This window comes from Macrosteles quadrilineatus, unplaced genomic scaffold (genome assembly GCF_028750875.1).
Source record: "Macrosteles quadrilineatus isolate MER2022 unplaced genomic scaffold, UCM_ALF_1.0 Scaffold_1__1_contigs__length_201487025, whole genome shotgun sequence".
NCBI lineage: Eukaryota > Metazoa > Arthropoda > Insecta > Hemiptera > Cicadellidae > Macrosteles > Macrosteles quadrilineatus.
In genome coordinates, this window is record NW_026542594.1 from 3,592,313 (window position 1) to 3,618,689 (window position 26,377).

Consider the following 26,377-nt stretch of genomic DNA (forward strand, 5'->3'; position numbering starts at 1 on the left):
TTATTGATCTTCTTGGTTTTCTGTATTAAGTTTATCTTCTAATATTTGTGCTAATCCAGCAGTTACTAATCTTATTTTTTCAGCAAGTTTATCTTCAAGTTGTTTTTCTAAATCTTCAACATACATTTTTAGATTAAATAATGAATTAACCAATTCATTTAAATCCTGTTTAGTTTTTGAATGATCATTACCAACCTTAATAATAGAATTTAAAACTTCATTTAACTCAGATTTTATGACAACATCATAGTCGTTAATGCTTGGTTTTACATTAACAATCCTTCTAGAATTAATACTTAAATAATTTTTGGATAGACTAATAGCATTAACCAAATTATTAGTTTTCTTAATATGGTTTTTTAAATCCTTATTAATATCATTAAAAATGGAATTTAATTTTGAATTAATATAATCATTTTTTACTTCAATTAAATCTTTTTTCTGTCTACCAAATAGATCAAATATATTTAATGAATCCATATTTATTAAGAATTAATTTATTGATTATGTTATCAAATCTTATATTTTTATTCAACTCATTTAATACAAAAACACACAAATGACCACATATAGGTGGATCATTATAATTTTGAATTTGTGAATCATTAAAAAATATATTGTCTTTTCCTAAATATTTAACAATTTCCTTAAAAGGTTTATTAACAATTTTTCCATAAGAATCAAAGTAATATTTAATTTTATCTTTTTTATAATAACATATCCAATGAGTTCCATTACCAGAAAAAGAATCTAAATTGACTACACCACATTCAAATTTATTAACAGTTTTTGGAAGCATATCTCTCATAAAAACACCTCTAAAATTCTTAATATTTTGACATAATTTTTCTAAATCAGCTAAAGTCAATGGGTTGAAATTTTTTTCTTAACATATTTTAATGTTTTTTCATCTAATCCAGATCCTTTTACATTAGCTAATTCTTGATCTAACCAATTTATAAATTCTCTAAATTTTGGAATAACATTGTCTTTTACTACTTTAGCTCCTCTTCTAACTTTTGGTGTTAAACTATTTATGCCAGGAATATAATCAGCAACATTTAATATTTCATTTAATAAACCACCATCTTTTATTTGTTTAAGTTGATTGTAAGAAAATTCAAGTCTTAATCCAGTATTTAATTTTTTATGTTTTTCTAATTTATTCAATTGTCTTTTAGTTAATAATAATACATCATTACCATTTTTAAATTGATCTATTTCAAATTGTATAGTCAAATTTTTATTTTTCTTAAAAGCAGATTTAATTTTAGATTTTTGATAATCAGTTAAATTTACCTTAACTTTCTCCATTTATATAGGTTAAAATTTTAATCCTATTTCTAATCCCATTCCAAATTTTCTTTTTAACCACATAGCACCTGATGTTGGTAAAGCAACTAATCTTTCACCTATATCATGATCACTAGATGTTGCTATATCCCATGCTTTATCTTGTAATATTTTATCAGCAATATCATTTCTAGATTCTGTATCTTTATGATCTCTATAAAATATATCATGTTCTTTAGCAGCTTTATCTAAATCATTTATTCCAGGATCACCTCTTTTTAATCTTTTTTGTAGCTTAGTTCCAGGTCCTAGATATTGAAAACCAGGTACATGCAATTCAAATGGTAAATTATTTATAAAATCATTTAATAATCCTGAACCTATAATTGGTGATGTTATAGTTGGTAATATTCTTTTTAAATATTTTATACCATCAGGTTTTTCAATTAATTCATCTAATTTGTTTGAAATAAAATCTTTAATAGCCCTTTTTTCATTGATAAAGTTATTATTTCCAGCTTTTTCTTGAGCATATATATAATTGATTATACTTTCTAATTTGTTTAAATCATCAATATATCTGTATTCAATTTTATTTTCTGAATATTTTCTTATACCAGATCCTTCAATATTTCCTTTAGAATCCCAAATAAATTTAATCAAATTCATATATTTATTACCTTTACTTGATTTTGGTTTTCTAGTACTTGGATCATTATTTTTATAAATTGAATCTGTTTCCCATAAAATTTTTGAGTAATTATTTAAATCATCTTGACTATATAAATTATCATCTGGTTTGTCTTTATATGTCAATAATCTCCATAAACCTTGAGTGCCAGTATATGTTTTACCATTAACAAGTAAATCATCATTATCAATTACTGTTATTTTATCACCAATCATAAATGATTTTTTATGTTTATCCCAATACAAACCAAATTTATCATCTTTTGCTCTAGGTAAATATTTTTGTGCAATTGGACCAATGATTTTATTTAATATTTGAGGTGAAACAATATTTGGATCTATAAATGTTGATTCTTCTTCAATAATTTGTTCTCTTATTGGTCTAAATGGAGTACTTGAAGGTAACATAAATTCTTCTTCAGATTGTGGTATTGATATGTTTGCAAATTGATTAACAATAGGTACTAAATCCATTAAATTTTTATTTTCATTTAAAACATCACCAATTTTATTTTCTACTTTACCAATTGCAGATGTTATTGGTTCATATGCTTTTTGTTTAATTTGTTCATAATTTTCATCAATTTTAATCTGATTTTTAAATTCTTTTATTAATTTTTTTTCAATTTCATCTAACTTTTTAGCTTTGTCAACAGTTATGTTATCCATTTATTAAAAGAAAAAATATGTTAACATAAACATAAATGATGTTAACATAAACATAAACCATGTTAACATAAACATAAACTATGTCGATTAAGCACAATCAACACTACACTAATGATTAATATAAATAAAACAAAAATAATAAGTAAATCTAAAATTAAACACAAACACATCATTTTTTATTTTCTGTAAATTTAATAAGAAAAATAAACACTAAAGATAAGGCAAATATTATTATAACAAATACTTTATCAACAATTAAATCAAGCATACACCACATTTATTTAGAAGAAAATTTTATATTAGAAAACTTATTCATATATTTTCCTTCATTTGTTTTTAATATCAAATTCATAGTTAAAAATCCATAATTTTCTTTCCAACAATCATTACAAATATCCTTAAATTCATTAAATGACATATCAGAACCTACAAAATGATCAAAAATTTGTTTTACATAATGATTATTTTGCTTAAAAATACATAACATATTTAAATTATTCCTTATTAATTTAATGTCAACTTTTGAATAACATTGTGAAAGATAAATACATGATATGTTTTTATGTCTACCCATTACAAAATACTCTTTTATTTTATCTTGATTTTCTAAAATACAATCATCAAAAACAATTAATGAATTTGGTTTACAATCATTTAATGAAATTATATCTTTACATGAACCAAAGAAATTTGCAACTTTTTTGTTAATGTTCATTTCAATATTTTTAAATCTATGTTGTAGTTTTATATATGCAGGCTGCTCTAATGATTTACTAAAAATATATAAATTTGTGTATGGTATCAATCTTTTATAGATGAAATTTAATAGTAATGTTGTTTTACCAGAACCACTTGATCCTATTATTAACAATCTAATTGGTTGATTATTCTTGATTTTTTCATCATATGTATCAAATTTTATCTTATTTTTTTCCTTTAAAAATTTTTCCATTTAAATAAGATGAAATTATTTAAAATTATAGGCAATTCTTCAAAGATTGAACTAAGATTAGAACATCCAATTCATTTAGATGGAAATTATAGTATTGGTCTTTGTGGATTTTATTCAGATAATTTTATATTAAATGTACCAAATGATTATAAAAATATATATGGTTTTAGTATTATTGATCAAAACAAAACAATTGATCAATATTTTAATATAAAGAAAGGATATTACACCTTAGAAGACATAAAAAAATTATTTACAAAAAGTTTAACAGAATTTAAAAATAAATATGATAAATTTAATGAAAATGAATTTTTATTAGAAAACAATGGTCCTTTTATTGTAATAAAATCACCTGTTAAAATTATAGTCACAGCTTTCATAATTGATCTATTAGGGTTAAAAGATGAAATGATTGAACCAAATGTATTAATAAAAGGAATAAAATTACCAAAATTAAGACCTTTTGATGTTATTGAAATCCATTGTAATTTAGTTGAACCTAGCATTGAAAATCATAAAGATCATTTACATTTACATAGAGAATCTGAAATTTTATATTCTTTCTTTCCAAATATTGAATATGGTTTAAAGATTAGTGAAAAGCCAAATGAAATTAATTATGTTCCTTTAAAAAATATAAATAAAATTCAAAATATTAAAATTACTATTCAAGATAATGAAGGAAATTTATTGAATAATGAAAATGTAAGATCGATTGTGTATTTAAAATTAAAAAAAGAATCTTCTATATAAAATTAGATTTAAATGATTAAAAATATAAGTTTATAAAGGTTTAATTACCAAATAAACTATTGAATTTATGGAATTTATTAAGATGTAAGTCACTAAAATTGCAACCAGTTTAATTGATTAAAAAAACAAGTTTGTAAAGGTTTATTTAAGGTTTAATCATTAAATAAATTATTAAATTTATGGAATTTATTAAATATTTGACGCGTCGCAAAAATCGCGACGCGTGAATAAATGATAAAAAATGAGTTTATAAAGGTTTAATTATTAAATAAACTATTAAAAAATATGAAATTTATCAAAATTATTAAAGTTTTTTATATCATAAAAATCTTGAAGTAGATTAATTGATAAAAAAAACAAGTTTGTAAAGGTTTATTTAAGGTTTAATTATCAAATAAATTATTAAATTTATGGAATTTATTAAATATTTGACGCGTCGCAAAAATCGCGACGCGTGAATAAATGATAAAAAATGAGTTTATAAAGGTTTAATTATTAAATAAACTATTAAAAAATATGAAATTTATCAAAATTATTAAAGTTTTTTATATCATAAAAATCTTGAAGTAGATTAATTGATTAAAAAAACAAGTTTGTAAAGGTTTATTTAAGGTTTAATTATCAAATAAATTATTAAATTTATGGAATTTATTAAATATTTGACGCGTCGCAAAAATCGCGACGCGTGAATAAATGATAAAAAATGAGTTTATAAAGGTTTAATTATTAAATAAACTATTAAAAAATATGAAATTTATCAAAATTATTAAAGTTTTTTATATCATAAAAATCTTGAAGTAGATTAATTGATTAAAAAAACAAGTTTGTAAAGGTTTATTTAAGGTTTAATTATCAAATAAATTATTAAATTTATGGAATTTATTAAATATTTGACGCGTCGCAAAAATCGCGACGCGTGAATAAATGATAAAAAATGAGTTTATAAAGGTTTAATTATTAAATAAACTATTAAAAATTATGAAATTTATCAAAATTATTAAAGTTTTTTATATCATAAAAATCTTGAAGTAGATTAATTGATTAAAAAAACAAGTTTGTAAAGGTTTATTTAAGGTTTAATTATTAAATAAACTAATAGATTTTATAGAGTTTATTAAGAAATATTCAAGTCACTAATATTGTGACTTGTTTAAATAATTAAAAATATAAGTTTATAAAAGTTTTAAAACTAAATAATATAGAGTTTGAAGAAATAAATTATAAAAATGATAAATGTAAATTATATAGCTCTATTAAAAATGATATAAAACAACTTAATAAAAGAGAAAGAATTTAATAAATTGGAAAAAAATAATATACCTATAAATTGTAATAATTCAACTATAAATATTACATATTAATTATATTTTGATCATTTTCTTTAAAACTATCTTTAAAATATTTTAAAACTATATGTAAAAATGGCATAATACAAAAATTAAATGTTAAGTGATAAACATAATATTGGTTGTACTTAAAAAGATAAACTAAATGTTTATTTGATATTTTTGTTTTATATAAATATAATTTTTGATCATTTTTACTATTTATTAATTCTTTTGGTATAATTATTATTTCCATTTATTAAAAATATTTTTTAATAAATTCTTTAATTTTAGTTCTATATGGTTTTAAATTTTTATCTTCTTTATTCTGATACATATATTAATTTTTATATCTAAATAAAAATATTTTACCATAAGTCATATTTGGATATAAATATATTATTTGGTTATCATTTATATTTAAAACTTCTTTTGGTATAATTAATGCATGTGGTTGATCGCTCATTTAGTAATATTTTTATGTCCCCAAGGTAATGTATCTACTCTATTTTCACATACAAATCTTTTATTATCTTTATTACTTAAAGCTAATTTGTTAATTCTCACTGTGTATAATTCATGTTTAAAACTTCTAATACATGTCATCTCTCTATATTGTTCCACATCATCAAACAAACATTTCTTAAAATCATTCATATTAATTGACTTATTTACAACACTTTTCTTGATTCCTTTACATTTAACTGGATTTTTCTTATCAAACTCATAACTGTATAGCTTTGATCTTAATCCACAATATTCTTCTAAAATTTCACCATTTAATTCATCTTTAAATTTTCCAATTACTTTTTTATTCTTTTCATTAAAACATTCATGATCTTTCTTATAATCACTTGTATCGAAATCATTTATATTTTCTTTAATAATTTTATAAGGATCTTTCTTTAATTCCACAAAGTAACTATCAGTGTCCATATATAATAGTTTTATATTTGGATCAAATTTCTTCAATTTTTCATAATAAAATTCATACATCAATAGCTTTGATAATTCTAAAACTGAAAATCCTATATAAATTGGTTTATCAAATTTTACTTTTTCTTTAATCATGTGAGAAGCAATACAATCGGTATGAAATATCTTAAATGTTTTAAAGTTTGGTTTTTTAGCTAGTTTTAATGAATATTCTTCATTACCTAATTTTATATCACATCTATTTCTAACATTTTCCATTGTCTTACCAAATACGGAATTATTCATTAATTTGAAGAAGTCTTTTTCAAAATCTGACTTTGATTGAGCTCTTAATTTTGTATTCAATTGAATATATTTTTTCATATAATTGTCTTGATCAAATGCAATCACTCTATTGACTCTTTTTAATTTTAATCCTTTTTTTAAGTAATATTTTAAGTTTCTTGAATGAACCACATAGTCTTTTTTATTAAATAATGTAGTACAAAGCTTATTATTATAATGTTCAGGAGCTAATGGTAAATCCTTGTGATTATCATGTAATTCCTTTGGATATTCTAAATCAACATCTAAAATATAACCATAATCAGCATTTTCATCTAATTCTAATATAGTTTCTTTCCATTCATCAGTTGTATATACATTTGGATTCATCCATTTAATATCTTTATATGGTAGTTTTTGACTTAAGGCCCATCCATATAAATTGTTTGCATCTACATATAACATGTAATTTTCAGGTTTATTAGGATCATAATTTTTGGTATATTTGTTATTTGCTTTACAATACCTTGTAACACATTGAGAAATTCCACCTCTAATTCCTTTTTCAATCATTAGATACATATTATAATCACTAATCAATTCTAATTCTATTTTTGTTAATTTTAACATAGAGTCCCATGCTAATGATGGTGATGTTAAATAATGTGCAGGATCTAATTGATAGTTCTTTAAACAAACTGATCTAAAATTTTCAAATATATCAGCTAATAGCATCACATCTTGAATATTGTATAAATCAGAATAATTTCCTAATGTTTTAACTTTTAATTTATTCCAAACTTTTAGATAGTATTTATAATCATCATCACTAATATTTTCATCAGTTAAAGAACTATAAAACTGTGCTTTATCTAATATTTTATCATAATTTAATTTTTCAATATCATCTATAAACTCATAAGGAAATATACCTTTAGAAGATAATATTTCAAATGTTTCATCATCTTTTTCAATTATATCAATGTTTTTTATAAATTTAGTCAAGTGTTTAAATTCTTTCAGATTTTTAGCTAACTTATCAATTGATGAGGCCATAAATCTAAACGTATCTACAAATGAGAATTTTACAAATTTTCTAGGTTTATCATCTTCAAATTCATAACCATATCCTGAATTTACTGAATAATTTATATATTTTTCATCAGTATTTGCTATTAAATCAATTTTACCATATTTTTTAGCTAATTCTTTGATAAACAAATGTGTATCATAGTTTGAACTATTATGACAAAACACAGGTATATTTTGTGGAAATTTTAGATTTAAATTACAACTTGAATGTGCTGCACCTCTAAATTTTCCTGTTAAATGACAGTGATCTCTTACCTTTCGTCTTGTATCATTATCAAAACCACTAGTTTCACAAATATGACAAACACTTGCTTTATGATATTCAATTTCCTCATTTTTAGTTAAACTCATAGGCTTTTTGTTTTTCGAATTATATTTTTTAGCTATATACTTTGAAATCTCATCTAAGTATTCAAATAATTTATTTGGTACATTTTTCAACTCTTCATCTGTTTTTGCTCTATAACAAATTGGTTTATATATTTTATTAGTCACTCTAGAAACTAAATAAATTGTGAATCCATAAGGTATATGTTTCTGAATTTTATTTGTATATGAGTTGTTTGGATTATTTTCACAAGTATTAATCTTTTTCAGAATGCTTTCAAAATCCATATAAATTACAAAAGGATGTTCAAGTTTTTTACAATAATTTTCAAATTTAACAGTTTCACCAGGAAATGGCAAAATTGGTCGACAAGGTTCAAGAGATTTACAAATTATTAAATGTTCACTTAAATCTTTGTTTTTGTAAAAATGTGTTAAACATCTTCTACAAATATATAGTTTATGACCATCTTTTGAAACTTGGTTAGAAACTAATTTACTTAAATCAGTTATTAGTATGTAATGTGAGTTGTCACCATCTTTATAATACAACAAATCAATGTCTAATTTTGCATCATAATTTTCAGATATTTGTAATGGAACAATCTTTTCATCTTCATCAATTCTATAAACATTAATTGACATGGATTGATAGTTATATTTAGGATCAAATGATCTTTTTTCAAACAATTTTATGTCTTTTAATGTTATTGGATAATCAAAACCTTTAAAAATCTCATCATTTATATAACTCTGATACTGTTTAACTCGTTCAGAATCTCTTTTTGGTCTATTAATCGCACATCTAATCGCATAAATAAAACAGTATTCATCTTTATTTTTAAAATTTATACAACACTTTTTGTTTTTAATTTGTTTTGGCAACTCAATATATGAACCAGCATTTAATGAATTATTTTTACTCAATTTTAGATTTAATTCTAAACATCTATTTAATGACCAACCACTACCTTTTGATGGTTGATTCAAATTTTCTCTTAATATTAATTTTGTAAACTGATCATTTATAAATTCATTAATATTTAAGATATCTGAACTCCTAAGAGCAAAATACATTGTACTGGTTTGATTTTCACCACTAACCAATTTTCTTTGATATTCACATGTTAAAGCTAATTGTCCTTTTATATTTTTAAATTTTTGTTTTTCAATTAATTTTTGAATTTCACTTCTTTGTGATTCTAAATAATCAGATATATCCAAACCATCATTTGAATTTGTTAGAATATATTCTTGAAAATAACCTTTTAATGAAGAAGCTTCTTGAATATTTATTATATTTTCTTTTAGAATTGGTTTATTTTTAAGATGATCAGTCAATAATTCAGTCAATTCCTTTCTAGTTTTATTTACAATTTTAATATTATTTTTAACAGCTAAATCTTGAATAAATTTCAATGATCTATATTTTAAATTATTAGGATTTTGTTTAATTTTATTTAGTCTTTTAATCAGTTCATTTCTTACTAAATTTGTATAGTTTCTAACAGATAGTTTGTTAGCAATTTCCTTTAATTTTTCTTCATTAAATAATAAATAGTTTGCTGGATCATATAACTGTTTGATCTGTTTTAATTCATCAATTTCTTTAGTTTCATAATCATAAATATTATTATTTTTACACCACTCTTTTAACTTTTTAGTTTCATTTTCATATTTTATTTTATTTTCTAAATGTTTCTTTGAATTATAATGTTTTGAATAATTTGTAGAAGATATATTTTTAATGCAATAAGGGCATAAAATATTTTTACTTTGTCGTTCCATTTATTAAAGGGAAATTTTTACAAAACAATTTTTTAATAAAATGAGCAATCAACTAATCACTAGTCAATTTATATTTTCTAGAGGTTTTTTTCCCAATAAAATCAGCAATCAACTAATTACTAGTCAATTTATATTTTCTAGCTTGTTTTTTCAATATTTTTAAGATATCAATTATCAAGAGTCGATTTAAAATTTCTAGAGTAGTTTTTCAATATTTTCAAGATATCAGTTATTAAGAGCAGATTTAAAATTTCTAGAGTATTTTTTCAATAAAATCAACAGTCAACTAATTGTTGATCAATTTAAATATTCTAGAGTATTTTTTCAATATTTTCAAGAAATCAGTTATTAAGAGTCGATTTAAAACTTCTAGAGCATTTTTTCAATAAAATCAACTAAATTATCAACTAATTATTGATTAATTTAAATATTCTAGAGTATTTTTTCAATATTATCTAAAAACAACTCTTTAGAATATTAACAATATCAAAAAGTTTTTAAACTAATACAATTTCTAATAATATTATTAAATTATTTATTTATAGATATTTTTATTATGAATATTAGTTTTTAAATGTCTTACATAGTTATTGACCCATTTAATATTTCTTCCACACTCACAAAATTGTGGTTTTAAAAACATATCTCTATAACATTCAATACAAATTGCTAACTTTTTATCTTTACTATAATTCGAGTTATAAAAATTTACTATATCTTTGATTTTTTTACAATTTAAACACTCTTTTTGATTTCTTTCAAATCCTTTAATATTATCAAATAATTCCTTTCTATATATTTTATCACATTCTTTACAGTAATAATATAATCCATCTTTTGCTGATTTTCTTTTTGAAAACTCTGATACATCTTTTAACAATTTACATCTTAAACATTTCTTCTCCATTTATTATAAAGAAAAAATAAGTAATATAATTGAATTAATTTAAAAACATTAATGACAGTTAAAAAGCTTAAACTTTACTAAAAACCCCTTTTTTATATAACAATTTAATACAAATACAATTTATTTTTGAAAATATTTACTTATCAATTTAACATTTATTAGACTTATAATACATCAAATATCAATAGAATTTTCTGAGAAATTCAATACTTTTGATTGATTTTAAATAACTCAAATAAGAAAAATATTATTAACAAAAACAATAATTTAAATGAAATATTTAGAAAATTTAAATAAAAATTTATAATTTTACTTGTTTTTAAAAACATTTTGTTTTGTAGTAAATTTTATGGAAAATATAGACATATTCATGAAAATTTCATCAAAATTGTATACTTTTTCTAGAAAAATATGAAAATGTTAGAAATTGACCTAAAAGGGTAAAAAATAGAACATATTAGTATTGAAAAACAACAAATTTCATTAAATTATTAAAGTCTTCCTTTTTTGGTAAATTTTATTAATAAATAAATGCAAATTCAACAAAACTTCAATGGATTTTAAAAAAAGATTAAATATATTTTAATTAATAGAACAAACAATTTCTTTCTGTCAAAAACAGAGATTTTACATTGGTTTTCTGAACTCGTACTTTTTTGCGCTAGGATTGGTACATTACTATCTACTTGTATATATGTATCAATGTACATATCTCTCTGTGATAAGTTTTCAAAATGTAATATATAAAACTACAACTTCGTACTATTATTTATGCTAGATATAATGTGTTTCATAACGTCGGTTAAGCAAGACTTTCTAGTATTGTCTAAGCTAAAGCTATAATAATGATTAAATATTTCTCCGTTAAAACCTTTTTCAGTAAGGTAGAATTATAGGCTTAACTAGATGTCTTTTAAAGAAATTGTTTGGTTATGTACCACAAATCTTTGTAATACATTTTTATGTATTTGGTACCTTTGGTGGAAACATGTCTGTCGAAGATAATTTGTTTACTTTATAAAATGCATGAAGAAATATGAAACTTTCATATTTTGTAAAAGCATATAGAGTCAAATTTGTCTTCATAACTAGCTATTACATTAACATCCATTTATTTGCATTAAAATATTGGGTATAATTAATAATTATTTCGATGTATATTTTAAATTTAATTATACAATTATCGTGTCATGCGCAGTAAGATTTATCATACAAATGTTTATTAAATCCTTGCACGCATATAAATTATGCGTTCTTCAACATATCATCAGGTCAACGAACCAGACGCGTTGTGGCATTTGCAACTATGGAGGAGAAAAATAGTCTATCCCTTAGTTTACATAATTGTAAACATGTACCTGCAATATGTGACCGGAAGAACTGAAAGTAAAAATGTTCCCAAAAGCCCAATAAATAAATAAATAAATTAATTAATGATACTTTAATCAATATTTGACAGTACATCAGATTACAGTTTAGTAACTAAAACATTCAAGTCAAAAACTGTCAGCATACTGTGTACATCAGTGAATTTCTTTACCATGAAAGATGGTTTTTTTTTACCTGCAGCGTTAGTCTACCTATGCATTTTTGCGAGGAAATGGTTAAATAAGTGGTTACTTCCTATTCAAGTCAGTTGACTGAATGCATGACTAAATACAATATTAATGACAAATTGCAACTGTGCATATAACGAAGTCGGCTTAGGACAGTGGACAGTGTGTGACCCACTTACATCGGGTGATGTAGCGAGGCTTTCAGCGCGCTGCACTTCCCGGAACATCGCAAGACACAAACTATCTGCCAATAAAACTGTCAGGAAATGACATCCAGCTGATCAGACGACATTGTGGCAATTGTGGCAATCGCGAGACGACCACTCCACCACTGCCCTCGCTATATATAGCCGCGGGCCGAAATAGCGGCATATGTCCGGTGCATACGCCGTCTAGACACAACTATCAACTGACTGACATAGACCTACCTCTATACTGGCAACCACAGGCGTGTGGTCACGTTATGCTTATACAACGTTAAGCACGTTATGTTTAAGTAGTAATAACTACGTCGTGTAAAGATTGTAAATGTTTACAATATACAGGAAAGAAACTGTAGCAATGGTAAAGAAAAGACGTTTGGAACAGTTTTGTTACTCAGCATTTCAGTTTACTGCCCAAGATAAATAGTTAAAGCTTGAAGATGGTGTACGCGAATTCATTACTTTAGAGTTTTGACATCCTTGTGATTGGTGTTAAACAATTTTGTAAGTAAGCAAAAAAATACTTACATAAAATCACATAAAATGTCGATTTTATGTGACCTCACGATAAAATATTTCAATAGAGATATTGTATGTATATAATGATTAGATATTTGGCTGAGACAATTTTAACGCGGTAGTAAGGTCTTTGCGAATCGTGATTTCATTAATATTTACTTCCTGATCGAGAACAGTTTGTGTGAACTGATGTTTACACATTCCCAATTGTAGATGAACGATGGATCGCACCATTTGTAAATAAGACTTTCACTTTACTACATGAAGGTGTGGTACGATTGGTGCAATAGAGAAACATGATTGGTAATGTCGGACGTCGGACGATGATTGTGATAATGAAGCCTGATCCAGCAGTGAAGGTCGTGGCGGCGACATGACGTCACCGTGACCTTGGCTGTGATATCAGCTGTGATAACGTGGAGCGTCGCTGATGACGTCATCACGTCAATCATCAGTCATCATCGGTATAACTGCAACTGTAGTAACACTCTCACTGCTAGTAAACTATGATTCAGCTGATTACAAACACAACAGAAAGAGAAGATAATTCTAATGAACTATGCTGTAACCGTTTTGAAGCACGTTTATAGAATATTTTAGGGAAAAAGTATGTATGCAAGTTTGTGTATTTTTAATGTTATATAACGAAGGGATCAAACCGTTTTGTTATCTAATACTACCTAAATACATATCGGATACACAATAGCGTTTACATAGCTCACAATAGCTCAAGGCATTCATCTTTTTTTAGGAATGATTAACCAAGCCCACCTTTAGACTTGCTTCTCATATTATAAATACATTTTAAAATAAAGCTTTTTAGCATGCATATTTAGCGTGAAAAAGTCATTTAAATGACCTCACGTTAACAACGTGAAACTTTCAATCAAGAAATCAATAAAGTTAAAGAAATAAACATAGACAACGTGAACAGCCGCCAACCAGACGGTGGCTAGACTACAATGCCAAGAAACCGATGCTTAATGTCAACAACAACAACTGACTGTTGCCTCTATCCTGGCTGATACTACTCTATATACTCATGATAAACAGCTCTACCTTGGCTTATGGGCTGTAAAAATGTCAACAATGCAACATCCAACCAGCTGATCTAACAGTCACAGACAAGATCACGAAAAACGTCCATTCAATGCTGCAACATATGGGACCATACTCAAATGTATCTCTAAAAATGCAGTATTGCTACTTTAATCTTTGACCATAATATTTTTTAAACATCAGTTTACATTGTTAGAATGCAATTCTTCGTATTTGGCAAAATATGTTATTGTGTATAAATTGAACTATTTGATCACAGGACTATCAATCATTGTAATCACAATCATTGCAACTACTAATCAATTGATGCCCACTAATTTATATACTGTACTGTAGGTATATATATATTGACAAGGTATACACGTGACACTGAATGATGTATAGAGCTACTTGTGTTAAATAGCTGATTGTTGTATTAACTATTGTGCTATTGTACACTTTATGATGTAGTATATACAGTGTAAAGCGTGTATAAGCATGTAGGGTGTATATGTTTAACCTAATTGGCCATTCTAAATGCCTCACTTAAACTCTCCTTCATGTGATTGATTGTAAACATACTTCATTATTCAACTATGTTGCTTATATATATCGTTTAGTGTATTTTATAGTGTACAATATTTATTTTGTGAAAATGGTTTAAAATGTGACAATCTTAAATACCTTCTTGCAGAACTCGTGCTAGATGCTGGTTTGTATACATACTACTCTCTTCATTTGATTTACGTGTTTAGCCTAATATGTTTAGTGTATACTGTGCACTGATTAGTGAATATTCTCTTGTATTTTTTTAATAGTACAGTATGTACTTTTTGGATGCTAGCGCAGGAACCACTTTGACTCACCGTAGAAACCCTGTATGTTTGTATATTTACAGCTACACTGTAATGTGTAGTGTATAGTGTATAGTGTATAGTATATAGTGTGTATAGTGTATAGTGTGTATAGTGTGCGACCCACTTGGCCAGTCTCTGTACACATCCACTGTGGAATCCCACTTTCCCTCAACTAGGAGGAACACGTTTGCACGAGAGTCGCTAGATGATGTTGCATTTGTGACAAAAACTGGCAACCGAGGTTTCTTCTGCTCGGCCCGTAGTATTCAATAAAACATGCCACTCGCCCGAGTTTGCATTAATTCATCACGATCTCGCCGTTTTACTTTCTCTATTCGATTCTGGTTTGCGCGTTTTAAGTTTAGTTTTAGTGACGTATTATGGTTATATATTAAAATAAATTTGGCATGTAGTCGTAGTTAGACATCTAATGATTAGATTTTCTAAAACAAGTGATGAAAAAGATAACGCAATTAACAACATGAGGTATCTCCAGTGACAATATTTTATGGAAATTAAAAAGATTCCAACATTCCAATCGTACTCACATTTACAGTATACGATTATCATGCCTTCTCTGGCGTCTTGGTGTCCGTCAAGTATCGTCAAACGTAGTCAACTGACCTAACCCAACATACGCCGCCCCGCCGTCCACTGCGAGCGTCCTCTGCACTTCATCAAATATTCTTTAGATATTCGTATTATTTTTAATTATGAAATTTTAAATGACCTACGTTCGGTAATTTGGTAATCACTATTCCTCATCAAAACTTCCTGGCAATTCTGCGAAGTCAAGTCGCAAGGACACGGAAGTTAACCTGTTGTTAACCTGTAAGTTAAATAAAGTGACAACTCTAACAAAAAACTATTTGGATTTTTGGACGGTCTCGTAGTTTTATTTAAAGTTTCCCCCCGCCATATTACAAATGTCCAACAAGTAAATGAATGCATTCCAAATTAAAATCTCTATTTGCTAATATGCAATAACCCATTGTATTTAACTACGAAATAATAGAAAGTTGTACTCGTTGATTTGAAAGCGAGGCCGATGTGAAAACTAACGAAATAGGCAATTGTTACGGGTAAATAGTAAATAGTAATAGTGCCATGCAGTCCAAACAAAGCGAATAACAAAGGGCGAGAAAAACTATTCCATTGTAGTCCTGCCGTCGAAATTGTAAAGGAATTTTTTGGCACTTGTCATAACAAATGCACTCTCTCCAATGCATAAACGCGTGTACAAGTACAATAGTCATGAAATAGTGCGGGGTCATAAAATAGTGAAATGAGAGGACTGAGCCACTATTAATCTAGCCGCCAGAGCGAGCACATTAAATACACACCGACTGTACACAAAACTAACCGACTATGAACAAATAGTAGCTCCCGCTAATTTCTAATTACTATAGATAGTGCTGTCGAAATACAATGAATCCTTGTTTGCCATTATTAGTAATTAATTATTTGTTCCCAAGCACCAAATGCTGCTATTTGTACTGCTGTTATACGCGGTGCGGTGTTTGGTATTCTGTCTACTTATTAATCGTCCCTTCTGCATCGTTGCTGCAACTATATTCCCAATGGTATAAGTCTTTATTGTATTTAAGTGGTATATATTTACTGCCACCAATGAATCGATAAATTTGGTTAATTAATTAGGTGAACGTGGGTATTCACAAAGTGTGCATATTTCTTAAGTAATTTATAGAATTTAAAATTAAATATGCAGAATACATTATTTAAGTGGCTGTATTATGATTAATTAATTCAGTGTAGCTAAAGCACTGTAAATGAAGTCACATATTTAGTTAGATGAAGTTACAATAGCAGTGAAAATGAAGTAATTTAAAATATAATTATGTTTTAAGGTATACAGGTGAAATTATACTAACAAAATACACCAATTTAAATGATATTGAGTCATCTAATTAAATTAGTTAACTGTTTCCTATACATAATTAACAGCAGTCCGGCTATGCTGCTTACGGTAGTATTGAACAGGTCTTTGCCATGGAATTTTTTAATATAACAACATACTTCAATTAGTAAATACTTATCTGTAAGACAATCAATTACAATTACCGTAGCTGTAAACAGATATAAAACTATTTATCCTAATTTATGTTTGGAGTATTTATGAAACCTTGACTCGAAGGATATTACGATACGTAGAGCACACCATAAAAAGCGATATATCCGGATTATTTTGTGTTGAAGATGTCACATGATTTAAATGTGTTGATTCTACATTATTGCTGTGATATTTTGTATAAGAACTGACGATTATATTATTTTTCTCTGTAACATTTTATTCAACTAATTTTAAACAGTAAAGCTAACAAAATATTTGATATTTTTGGTAAATTCTGGAACTAAAGAGTTAAAAAGAGATAGGCTATCGATATTTCATAAAGGCCTATGAATTCATTACTAAATTATAGTACTGTACCATAATTAATTAGTGTTGACAGGTTTATGGGGTGGGCCACCTCTAGCCTCCTAATTACGTAATGAATGTTGGCCAAAACTGGGTAGACGGGTGTGTTGTGGCTTAAATGGCAGATTGTAACAAGTTCTGAAATTCATGACCGAAGTGTGACAATTCTCATACTAATTGATCAGTTTCTACAATATATCTAGAATGCCAAGATACAATGTTGTAGTAATATTCTTGAGTAGAGACTATCTGATGTTGAAGTAAATTTTCATTGATGCTATCAGCTATCAGCTGACGGCTGTATAGATTGACAATATGGTGAGGGACATACGCATACTTGTTGACGTTATAGTAGTGTGTCACAAAAGGAGGAAAGAGGAATTTATTTGGTCAAATAAACTTGTTTTTTAGGTTTTAGGTTAAGAGTGAACATTAAAATATTATTAACTTGCATATCGGACAGCTAAAGTTGCGTACTTTGCTTTTACGTAACCTGTACTACTATTTTACCATTTGTACTTGGTTGGAAACGTAACCTCACTTTCATATAATTTTTATACTTGTTCCATTACGTCAGGAATCTTCTCTAATACCTTACCTTGGATTGTTTGTGGACTCGTAATATCCTCAAGTGTCGGGAAAGTTACAATTGTTAAGTCCAAAATACAAGCAAAATCCCACATATATTACAAAAAATATCAAATGAAGACACCATGAATAACATTATGATTCAATAGAGTTATGTAGCGTTAATATTTTGGACAACAAATAGTAACAATTAATCCTCCGTCATACTGCGGGAATAGTATATTACGTTACTAGTCCTGAAAATAAGTGTTTACCAGACGAGTGTGGTCGTTCCCGTGCGAGACGAAGTCGAGTACGGGATTACCATACGAGTCCGGTACACACATTTTGGACGAGTTACGAACGATAGTTTACGCCATACTACTTAATCCGTACAAATCCTTATATATTTCCACCAACTAAAGGACTAAAAATCACTAGTCATGAGAGGTTATGTTTTTGTTTATAACCACTAATTGCCACGAAAATACAGTATAATCAGCTGATTGGTGTCCGGTAAAACTCAATACAGAACAGTATTACGCAATGAAACCCCATTTGAATAAGCTGGCGGCAAACAGCTGTTTTCTGGACTAAATCCTTGCGTGGAAAGTTCATCAAAATAATGTAGTGTGGCGTAAACTGTTTTACGCCACACTACATTATTTTGACGAACTTCCCACGCAAGTATTTAGTCCAGAAAACAGCTGTTTGCCGTCAGCTTAATCAAATGGGGTTTCATTGCGTGCTACTGTTATGCAATGAGTTTTACCGGACACCAATCAGCTGATTATACTGTATTTGGGTGGCAATGAGTGATTGTAGACAAAAACATAACCTCTCTTAGAGGTTATGACTAGTGATTTTTAGTCCTTTAGTTGGTGGTAATATATAAGGATTTGTAGAGATTTAGTAGTATGGCGTAAACTATCGTACGTAACTCGTCCAAAATGTGTTTACCGGACTCGTATGGCAATCCCGTACTCGACTTCGTCTCGCACGGGAACGACCACACTCGTCCGGTAAACACTTATTTTCAGGACTAGTAACGTAATATACTATTTCTCAATACACGAGTTTTGGATCTAAATTCAAGGGTAAAAAGGGTGAGTTGCAATCGAAGATATGAGCCGATTACCTTTCACTTTATAATTTTATTTTACGGAAAGTAAATGAAAGATTAGTCTTATAACACTTAAAACATTTATTTACGCCTATACTGTTACTCACAAGACGGCAAATATACAAAAAAGATGGTAAGTGGTGAACGATTTCGATTGGACTCTCCAATCATCTTCAGACCCAATAGGCGAATAACATGTAAATTTAATAACACGTACAATGCTGATCAAGAAGTTATTTAATTTGATTTTGACAAAGAAAATAGTTCCGTTCTTTAAAGTCATTCTATCGTAATCCACTGTTTTATCATTGTGTTACTCTGTTTATTTGATTACGATATATACAGCTGATAGTGTAAAACACTTAGTTATTTGAACTTGAATTCATTAATGCGTAGGTGGGGTAAAATCTGATATGCATGACTTTCTTCTAAGGACCAAAACTGATCAATAACTCCCAAATACGGTATGTACAGTATGTTTCTATGCTACGTAATTTCTTATATCGTAATTTGATGTAACTACTAGTATGTCGTAGATGGAAGCGATTTTGGTAGCTGACTAACTTGTGATATAAACATAACACTACAATTGTTTTTGTGAGTTTAATTTAGAGATTAGGGAAGTATGAAGAAAAAAAATAAACCTATCATATATGTAAATTTACTAGTGAATTACCATAATTTAGGCCTTAAAGTGGATGTTTTTTTCGACCCTTGTTCATTTTCAAACTTTGGCCTTAGTCGCTTTAACTCTTTTCGAGAATAATCACATCCTTTAGTAATGAAGTACACTACTGTTATGAATATAAACACGTTTTACATTTTTTCAAAGGGTACTTTTTAACAGAGGTTTCCTAATAGGTTTTAAGAGATTCTATAGTAATTATAAATACGAAGGATAAACATAATTGTTTTGATAAAAGTTTATGATATCGTATACCATAAAGCATCAATTTGGACAACGACATTCTGTATATATAATGTTTTATTCTTCGTTTATTCAAGCGGTCTTTGTTTATTCAACTGCCAAGCTACAGAATGATATAGGACCAACACATTTATACCACATTTTAGAGCAACTATGTGTTGAATCATCCAGTTACTTTGTGTGACATTTCTCAGTTTCGTTCGTCACAAGCTTACTGGTGAAATTAAATTTGCCAATTTCCATTCATAGAATTCACGTTTTATTATATTGATTTTTATCTTAATTGTTTGGTAATTTTAAATCTCCAAATGTGTTAACACGTTTACTGCGTATTTTACGTAATGCATAAAGATCCAGTGAAGACAATGTGTATGTATTCCAGCTATAATTATACTTGAACTTAGTAATTAGAGCATAACATAAGCCTAAATTAAGAGTAATACTGTATATGCAATGGAGGTTTTAGCTAACCGGAATGAGTGTTTGCCGCCTGTCTAGTATAAAAATATCTTTCAACTATAAAAACAGCAAAACGAAAAATCTTGTAGTTGAAACAAAAATTGAAGATACTTATAGGTACGACTTATTCTTTCTAATCGTATTTATTTACATAGTTTATAGGACTTAAAAAATCCAATAAATATACCAGTTACAGTACTGTATTTAAGAGCTATCTCATGTCACTGACCAAACTTCAATAAGAACATCCAATACTGTATAATATTCAAATCTTTGTTTGAGAAGGCGAGTCTCATAGTGAGAATTTTTATCCCTTACATTCATATGACTTTCCCTCGTTGTATTTTTCTCTGTAAAGTATAAAAAATAACGTTTGATAGCAATTTCAATACAGCATGATGACAACAAACATTAACAAAACTGATAAGTACAAAATGAATTATCCGCTTAAAATGTATCCCAAACATTGAATTCACATTTTTTAAATGCGTTGCACAGCAGTGGCTGCTAAAATAGATTTGCATATGAGTGATTGAAGCCGTTCCTTTAAAAAACGTAAGAGTTTTCTACGAAATCGATGTAGAGGATTAAACGTGATTCTCAAGCTAGCGTGATATTTTTGCAGTTTTAAATTGCTTGATATGCCGTGGGATAAGTATTTTCTTCTCTGTGGGATTATCTAGTACAAATTATAGTAGGCTTACACATCTATAAAGTGTATAAAAGCGAGATATGGTACTCATGTTTAGTCTAACCTCAGGCTGAATATGACTTGGTCTGTTTCGACCTATCGATTGCCATTCTACCTCGACCAACTATCGACAACGCCGTGCCTTATCATCCCGACGAACAATCATATCGCTGAAACTGGACCGCGAAATCAGCTAGGAAACAATCGTCAACGCCCTCATAAAACACCTTCAACTACGACCGTAGACGTATAGTGTGAGAGATCACGCGTTGCATTTAGATAATTAGGATTATATTGGCATTTCAATTGTTGCATAAGACTTCAAACCGTATTAGATCCTTCTGATAGTCTAATTATTATGAATATAAGGGTTATACATTATCGTTTTGGTGTGACTTTTCATCACCGATTCGAATTTTGTCATAGGTTAAAGGTACGTACCTGTTCTTTATTACCAACCCAATTGAGTATTTTATGATATGGGTTGTTTGAAATATCCTGGAGTAACTCTACTAAAAAATATCCTGGCTTAATGTGTATGGCAATTTGGTGTATAAAACCACATTTTAGTGTATTTTAAATGTGTATCATCAAACCCAACGAGTGGTGTTAAGAAGAATTACACACTATTTTAAGTAAAAGTGCTCCAAACCCAACAAATCTAATATACAAGGGATATGACCCGCGCCATTGGGCGAGCTACACAGTGTTGTTCCTTTTTTAGGCAAGGAAGACATGAATTGCATTTCAATCAATCAACTGAAAGTTAAATACATCATCGGTATTTTGTTATGTTTTATGGAACTGTTAAATAACCGTTTTCATGGGTAGCTTTATGTCGCTGAGCAGCGTACTGATCTGCCGTTTGTTTTGCAGGCTTGGAACGTGTCGCTGAAGAGTTGATGGGCAGAAGAAAATGGAGACAGTTGCAGAAGCTGGTGTCGAGCGAGCTGGCTTGTGTCGAGAGTCCTATGGAGACCCAGGACTGGGAGCCTTCCGACAAGTGTAACCTGTGTCTGCAGCCTGGACACCCGGACACGCTGACGCACGTGCCTGTGAGTTCAACTTTATGTGGTACATTTGAAGGAGTGGCAAAGAGGAAGGCTTGGGTGAAGAGGAGGATGTTTAGTTGACTTCTGCTAAATTTATTGATAATAATAAAACACTAAGTCGCTAAACCTTGTCAATATTCGTTCAAGTTTTCTTTCTTCAATACTTCGAGTCCATACGACAAAATTAACATAATCTCTTTTGAAACTACACTATCCTTATGATGTCTAAAAAACTGTAAAAACTTAAATAGGTGGGGAAGCTCTAACGTTTTTGTTTTTACGTTCTCTACATTTTAATTTAAACAACTCAAAAACTCGAATCACTTTGATAAAAATCCTTAAATAGTTGGAATATTCAGATTTTGTAAGTCGAAAAAGATTCCAAGACGAAGTCGTTTTGAAAAGGAAAATGAAGGAAACGTCACTTGACCATAAAATGCATTGCTATAACAATCTTGGACTAGAACAACGTGTGGATTATGCCATACATAGTATAACACATTTCTATGGGAAATTCAACCACGCAACTGTGAAATGCACATAAATCACACACCATCTACTGTATATATTATAGGCAAGCATGTTTCTTTAAAACCTTTTTTATCTCAGCTCGTATGCATCGTAGGGAAAATATACGCATACTGTTTTAGAAAGATATTTTCCTGTAGGTGTGCAGAATCCCTTTATAAATTAAAATGGGCTTAAAAATAAGCACGAAAATGAATTTAAAATTAAAACATTAACATAAGCCTTATAGGTATGCTGGTGACGAAATAACAACGAAATATACACAGAAAACCAAAACAAATAGAATATATTCCAATTACATTTTTTTTTACAGTGTGAGGTGAAAATACGTAGATTCTGTACATTAGATATTTTTGGTCGAGTTTTCGACCACTGGACGTCCTCTAGTTGATTTCAATAAGTAAGAAATACAATCGTATGACTGATGTTGACTCACCAATATTTGTGTGAATTTATCCGTATATTCGCCGACCGGTTGTAATATGACATCACTGACTTGCCCATGTTGGCTGCATGCTCGTTATATTGGACCTCTCTGTGAAAGCTAGAGACTTATTATCTTTACAGACCACCAGCTGTCCCACTCGGACCGATCACATACTCTAATTGTTCACCTGAAGAATACTTTTCATAAAGCTTGTTACAGTAACTAATCCAGAAGTACTGTTTAATTGATCCACATATGGATTTAACTAACGGTATTAATTAATACCACAAGTATACAAGGAATATACAAACATATTTTAATTCAGTTTCGGATCCCGCATACACTTTGAGAGGGGGCGATTCTCTTGTAACTCTAACCCAATTAATTTGCATTCTACGGCCCAACAAATTTCCACTCGGGTAGTTAGGTTGCAGTCCGGCCGGGAAGCCAAGACGCATGCATGCATGGTCTATGCATATTGCTGATGCATTATGCATGGATGCACATTTAATTGCGTAACTACTCTTGACAACCGGCCTCCGCTGAAATATTGGCCCAAATAACGAATCTCGCCCTCGCCCCGCCCGACACACCACAGCCCGTCGTCATTCCCGGCTGTAAACGGTGATGTTAAGAAGAAGGTTTTAGGTCTTGAGTTTTGCTACGTTTTTCTTAACACCCTTTTACCTGCATACAATTTTCTAGTTTATATGTAGCCTAACTACACAGCACACAAAATGCTTGGTTTATTCTTATTAACACTTATATAACCTTTGTTCATGATATAATTAAGGCGGGAGTGATGCCACGACATCTTATATTCAAACACCATTGGTAAGCCTTTGCCAGATTGAATACAGAGCTGTAAATAATATTGTGTTTGTACAATAAACTCATTCTCAATATACAATTATAGTATGTGCTGCTTTGTTGTAAAACAGTTACCATTGAATCTTATCATGTGATATAGAATATAGGTCGTGTAAAACTACACAGGCCTAATTATTGGACAATATTGTACAAAACAAAACTATTTCCCATGCTGAGATGTTTGAGCAGTACATTTAGTAACAACTTGATTTCTTAGTCACTAAATTATGTAACCAATATGGTAATATTACTATACAATGCGCATTTAACAAATAAAAACTCTTTCGGAAACAAATAATGAAGTGTCTACACTTACAAAGGTTCTGATCTTAGAAAAATGTATGTTCTTTATTTACATTTCTCATATACTTCGCAATAGATTTATTTTACCCAGTATGGTAGTTTACAAAGCTAAACTGGTTCCTCTTCCGAAAACCAACAGTTTTGTCAACTTAGAATAAAACTTCAAAAAATTCTTACTAACATCACTATCACAAAGCTTCTGAAATTAATAGCATATTGTTATAATTACTATTACTGTAATAGAAAAATAAACCATTACACCCTTTTTTAATTTCTTTACTAAAAACTATCACTTGGGAAAAAACTTGGTACATGTAAGTCAGTAAGCTTTTCCCCTGTGGGATGCACTTCTCTAATCCGTTTCTAAATATTACTATGAGTGATAGAGCTACAGGATTTTCTCAGTAAAAGTAAAATATTAATAAACGCCGAAAACATTGCAAGATACTAGACGCATTTCTGTGCTCCTAGTCAACAAAGTTTTGCATGTTTCTCTTTGTGGCAATAAAATGCATTAATGAATGTCAAAACATAGATATTATCCTAGAAAGTGCTAACTAACCTATAAAAACACTAACTACATTTGTCTAGTTGTGAATAGTTAAATAAATGACAAGCCTGCCTGGTTAGTCTGTTAAAAACTAAATGTAAATTAGCTCTTGAACAATGACACTTGGGGGCCTGCAAGTGGGACACTCCATGTAATGTCTAATTAATTAGAACTAGAGACGTTAACTAATTCAACTGAAAAGCTACGTGCTACGTGTGCAGCTGCATATGTGCATCATTAATTCGTGCTTCAAAATCTAGTGTACAGCCAATGAATTATTTTGAATATTGTAGAGTTTAATATCGTAAAACTATCATTGGTGTAATACTTATTTTGACTTGTTCATAAGACAAATATATATATTGTCTTCGTCATACAAGGGACTAACCCAAGCAGTTCTCTAATAACAATCCTTTTATAACCAAAACAATGAAATAGCAAAAACATTTCAAATAATTAAGGCACGATCCTGATAACGAGTTATTAGACTTGTATCTAAGGAACCTCTCCTACAAACGTATGTTTGTAGCTTTTTACAAAATACCACCTCTGCTACTAATGTTTTACTGAATGTTTTATACAACTATAGTTTTTGTCGCGATTCAGTATACATAGCCAAAGAACGGCAATAATGTAAACATTATAACGCCAAAACTTTTAAAACCTGACTCCAATTTGTCTAAGTTCTTACAGGGAATCTCAATCTCACAACGATGCAAATCGAACAATGGCTGTCTATAGTCTATTAGTCTATGTGAATAGCCGTGTATCGCCCCTATATCCTGGCCTGGTACCCTATCGCAAGAAAAAACGGAAAGGTGCCGGAAAGCCGCCATTTTGGAGGGCCTCTTTCCGCCATTGTTCGATCGCCGCCATCTTTGTCGAGCTCTATGCGTTGTTCAATACTTCCTAGCCCTAGCCTAGACCCGACCGTCTTTATAACTCCCTAGTTCCTAGTTGGAATCGGAAGTGCGTCATTATGAAATATTTTCTCACTTGCAAATGAAATACCACAACCGTACTGCGCTGCTTCAACTGTCTGGGTCAGAGTTAGACGTAATTCTTGAATCCGGGACAGTAAACTATTTTATAAATCGCTTCTACAGGGTATTTGTGTGGGTGTGAGGTTAGTTGTATAAAATAAGTTAGGACGCTTCATAAGAAACCTAAATTCTTCCAAATCAACTTTGAAACTTTGTAGGATTTGCTGTGGCACTGTATGTTTAAGAATTTTGCTTCTATATTTCATATGTTCATGGCAATAAACACCATT

At 28.7% G+C, this 26,377-nt stretch overlaps 1 protein-coding gene across 4 annotated transcripts in view; it reads left to right on the forward strand.

Moving 5' to 3' along the window:
- The window catches only part of LOC129002414 (mushroom body large-type Kenyon cell-specific protein 1-like), an 85,701-nt gene that overhangs the window by 42,609 nt on the left and 16,715 nt on the right, over positions 1 to 26,377 (forward strand). For all 4 annotated transcript variants that reach the window (XM_054430199.1, XM_054430207.1, XM_054430225.1 and 1 more), the window contains exon 2: positions 22,251 to 22,429. In XM_054430199.1, the coding sequence (XP_054286174.1) occupies positions 22,251 to 22,429 (179 nt within the window). The remainder of the gene's footprint in view (positions 1 to 22,250; positions 22,430 to 26,377) is intronic.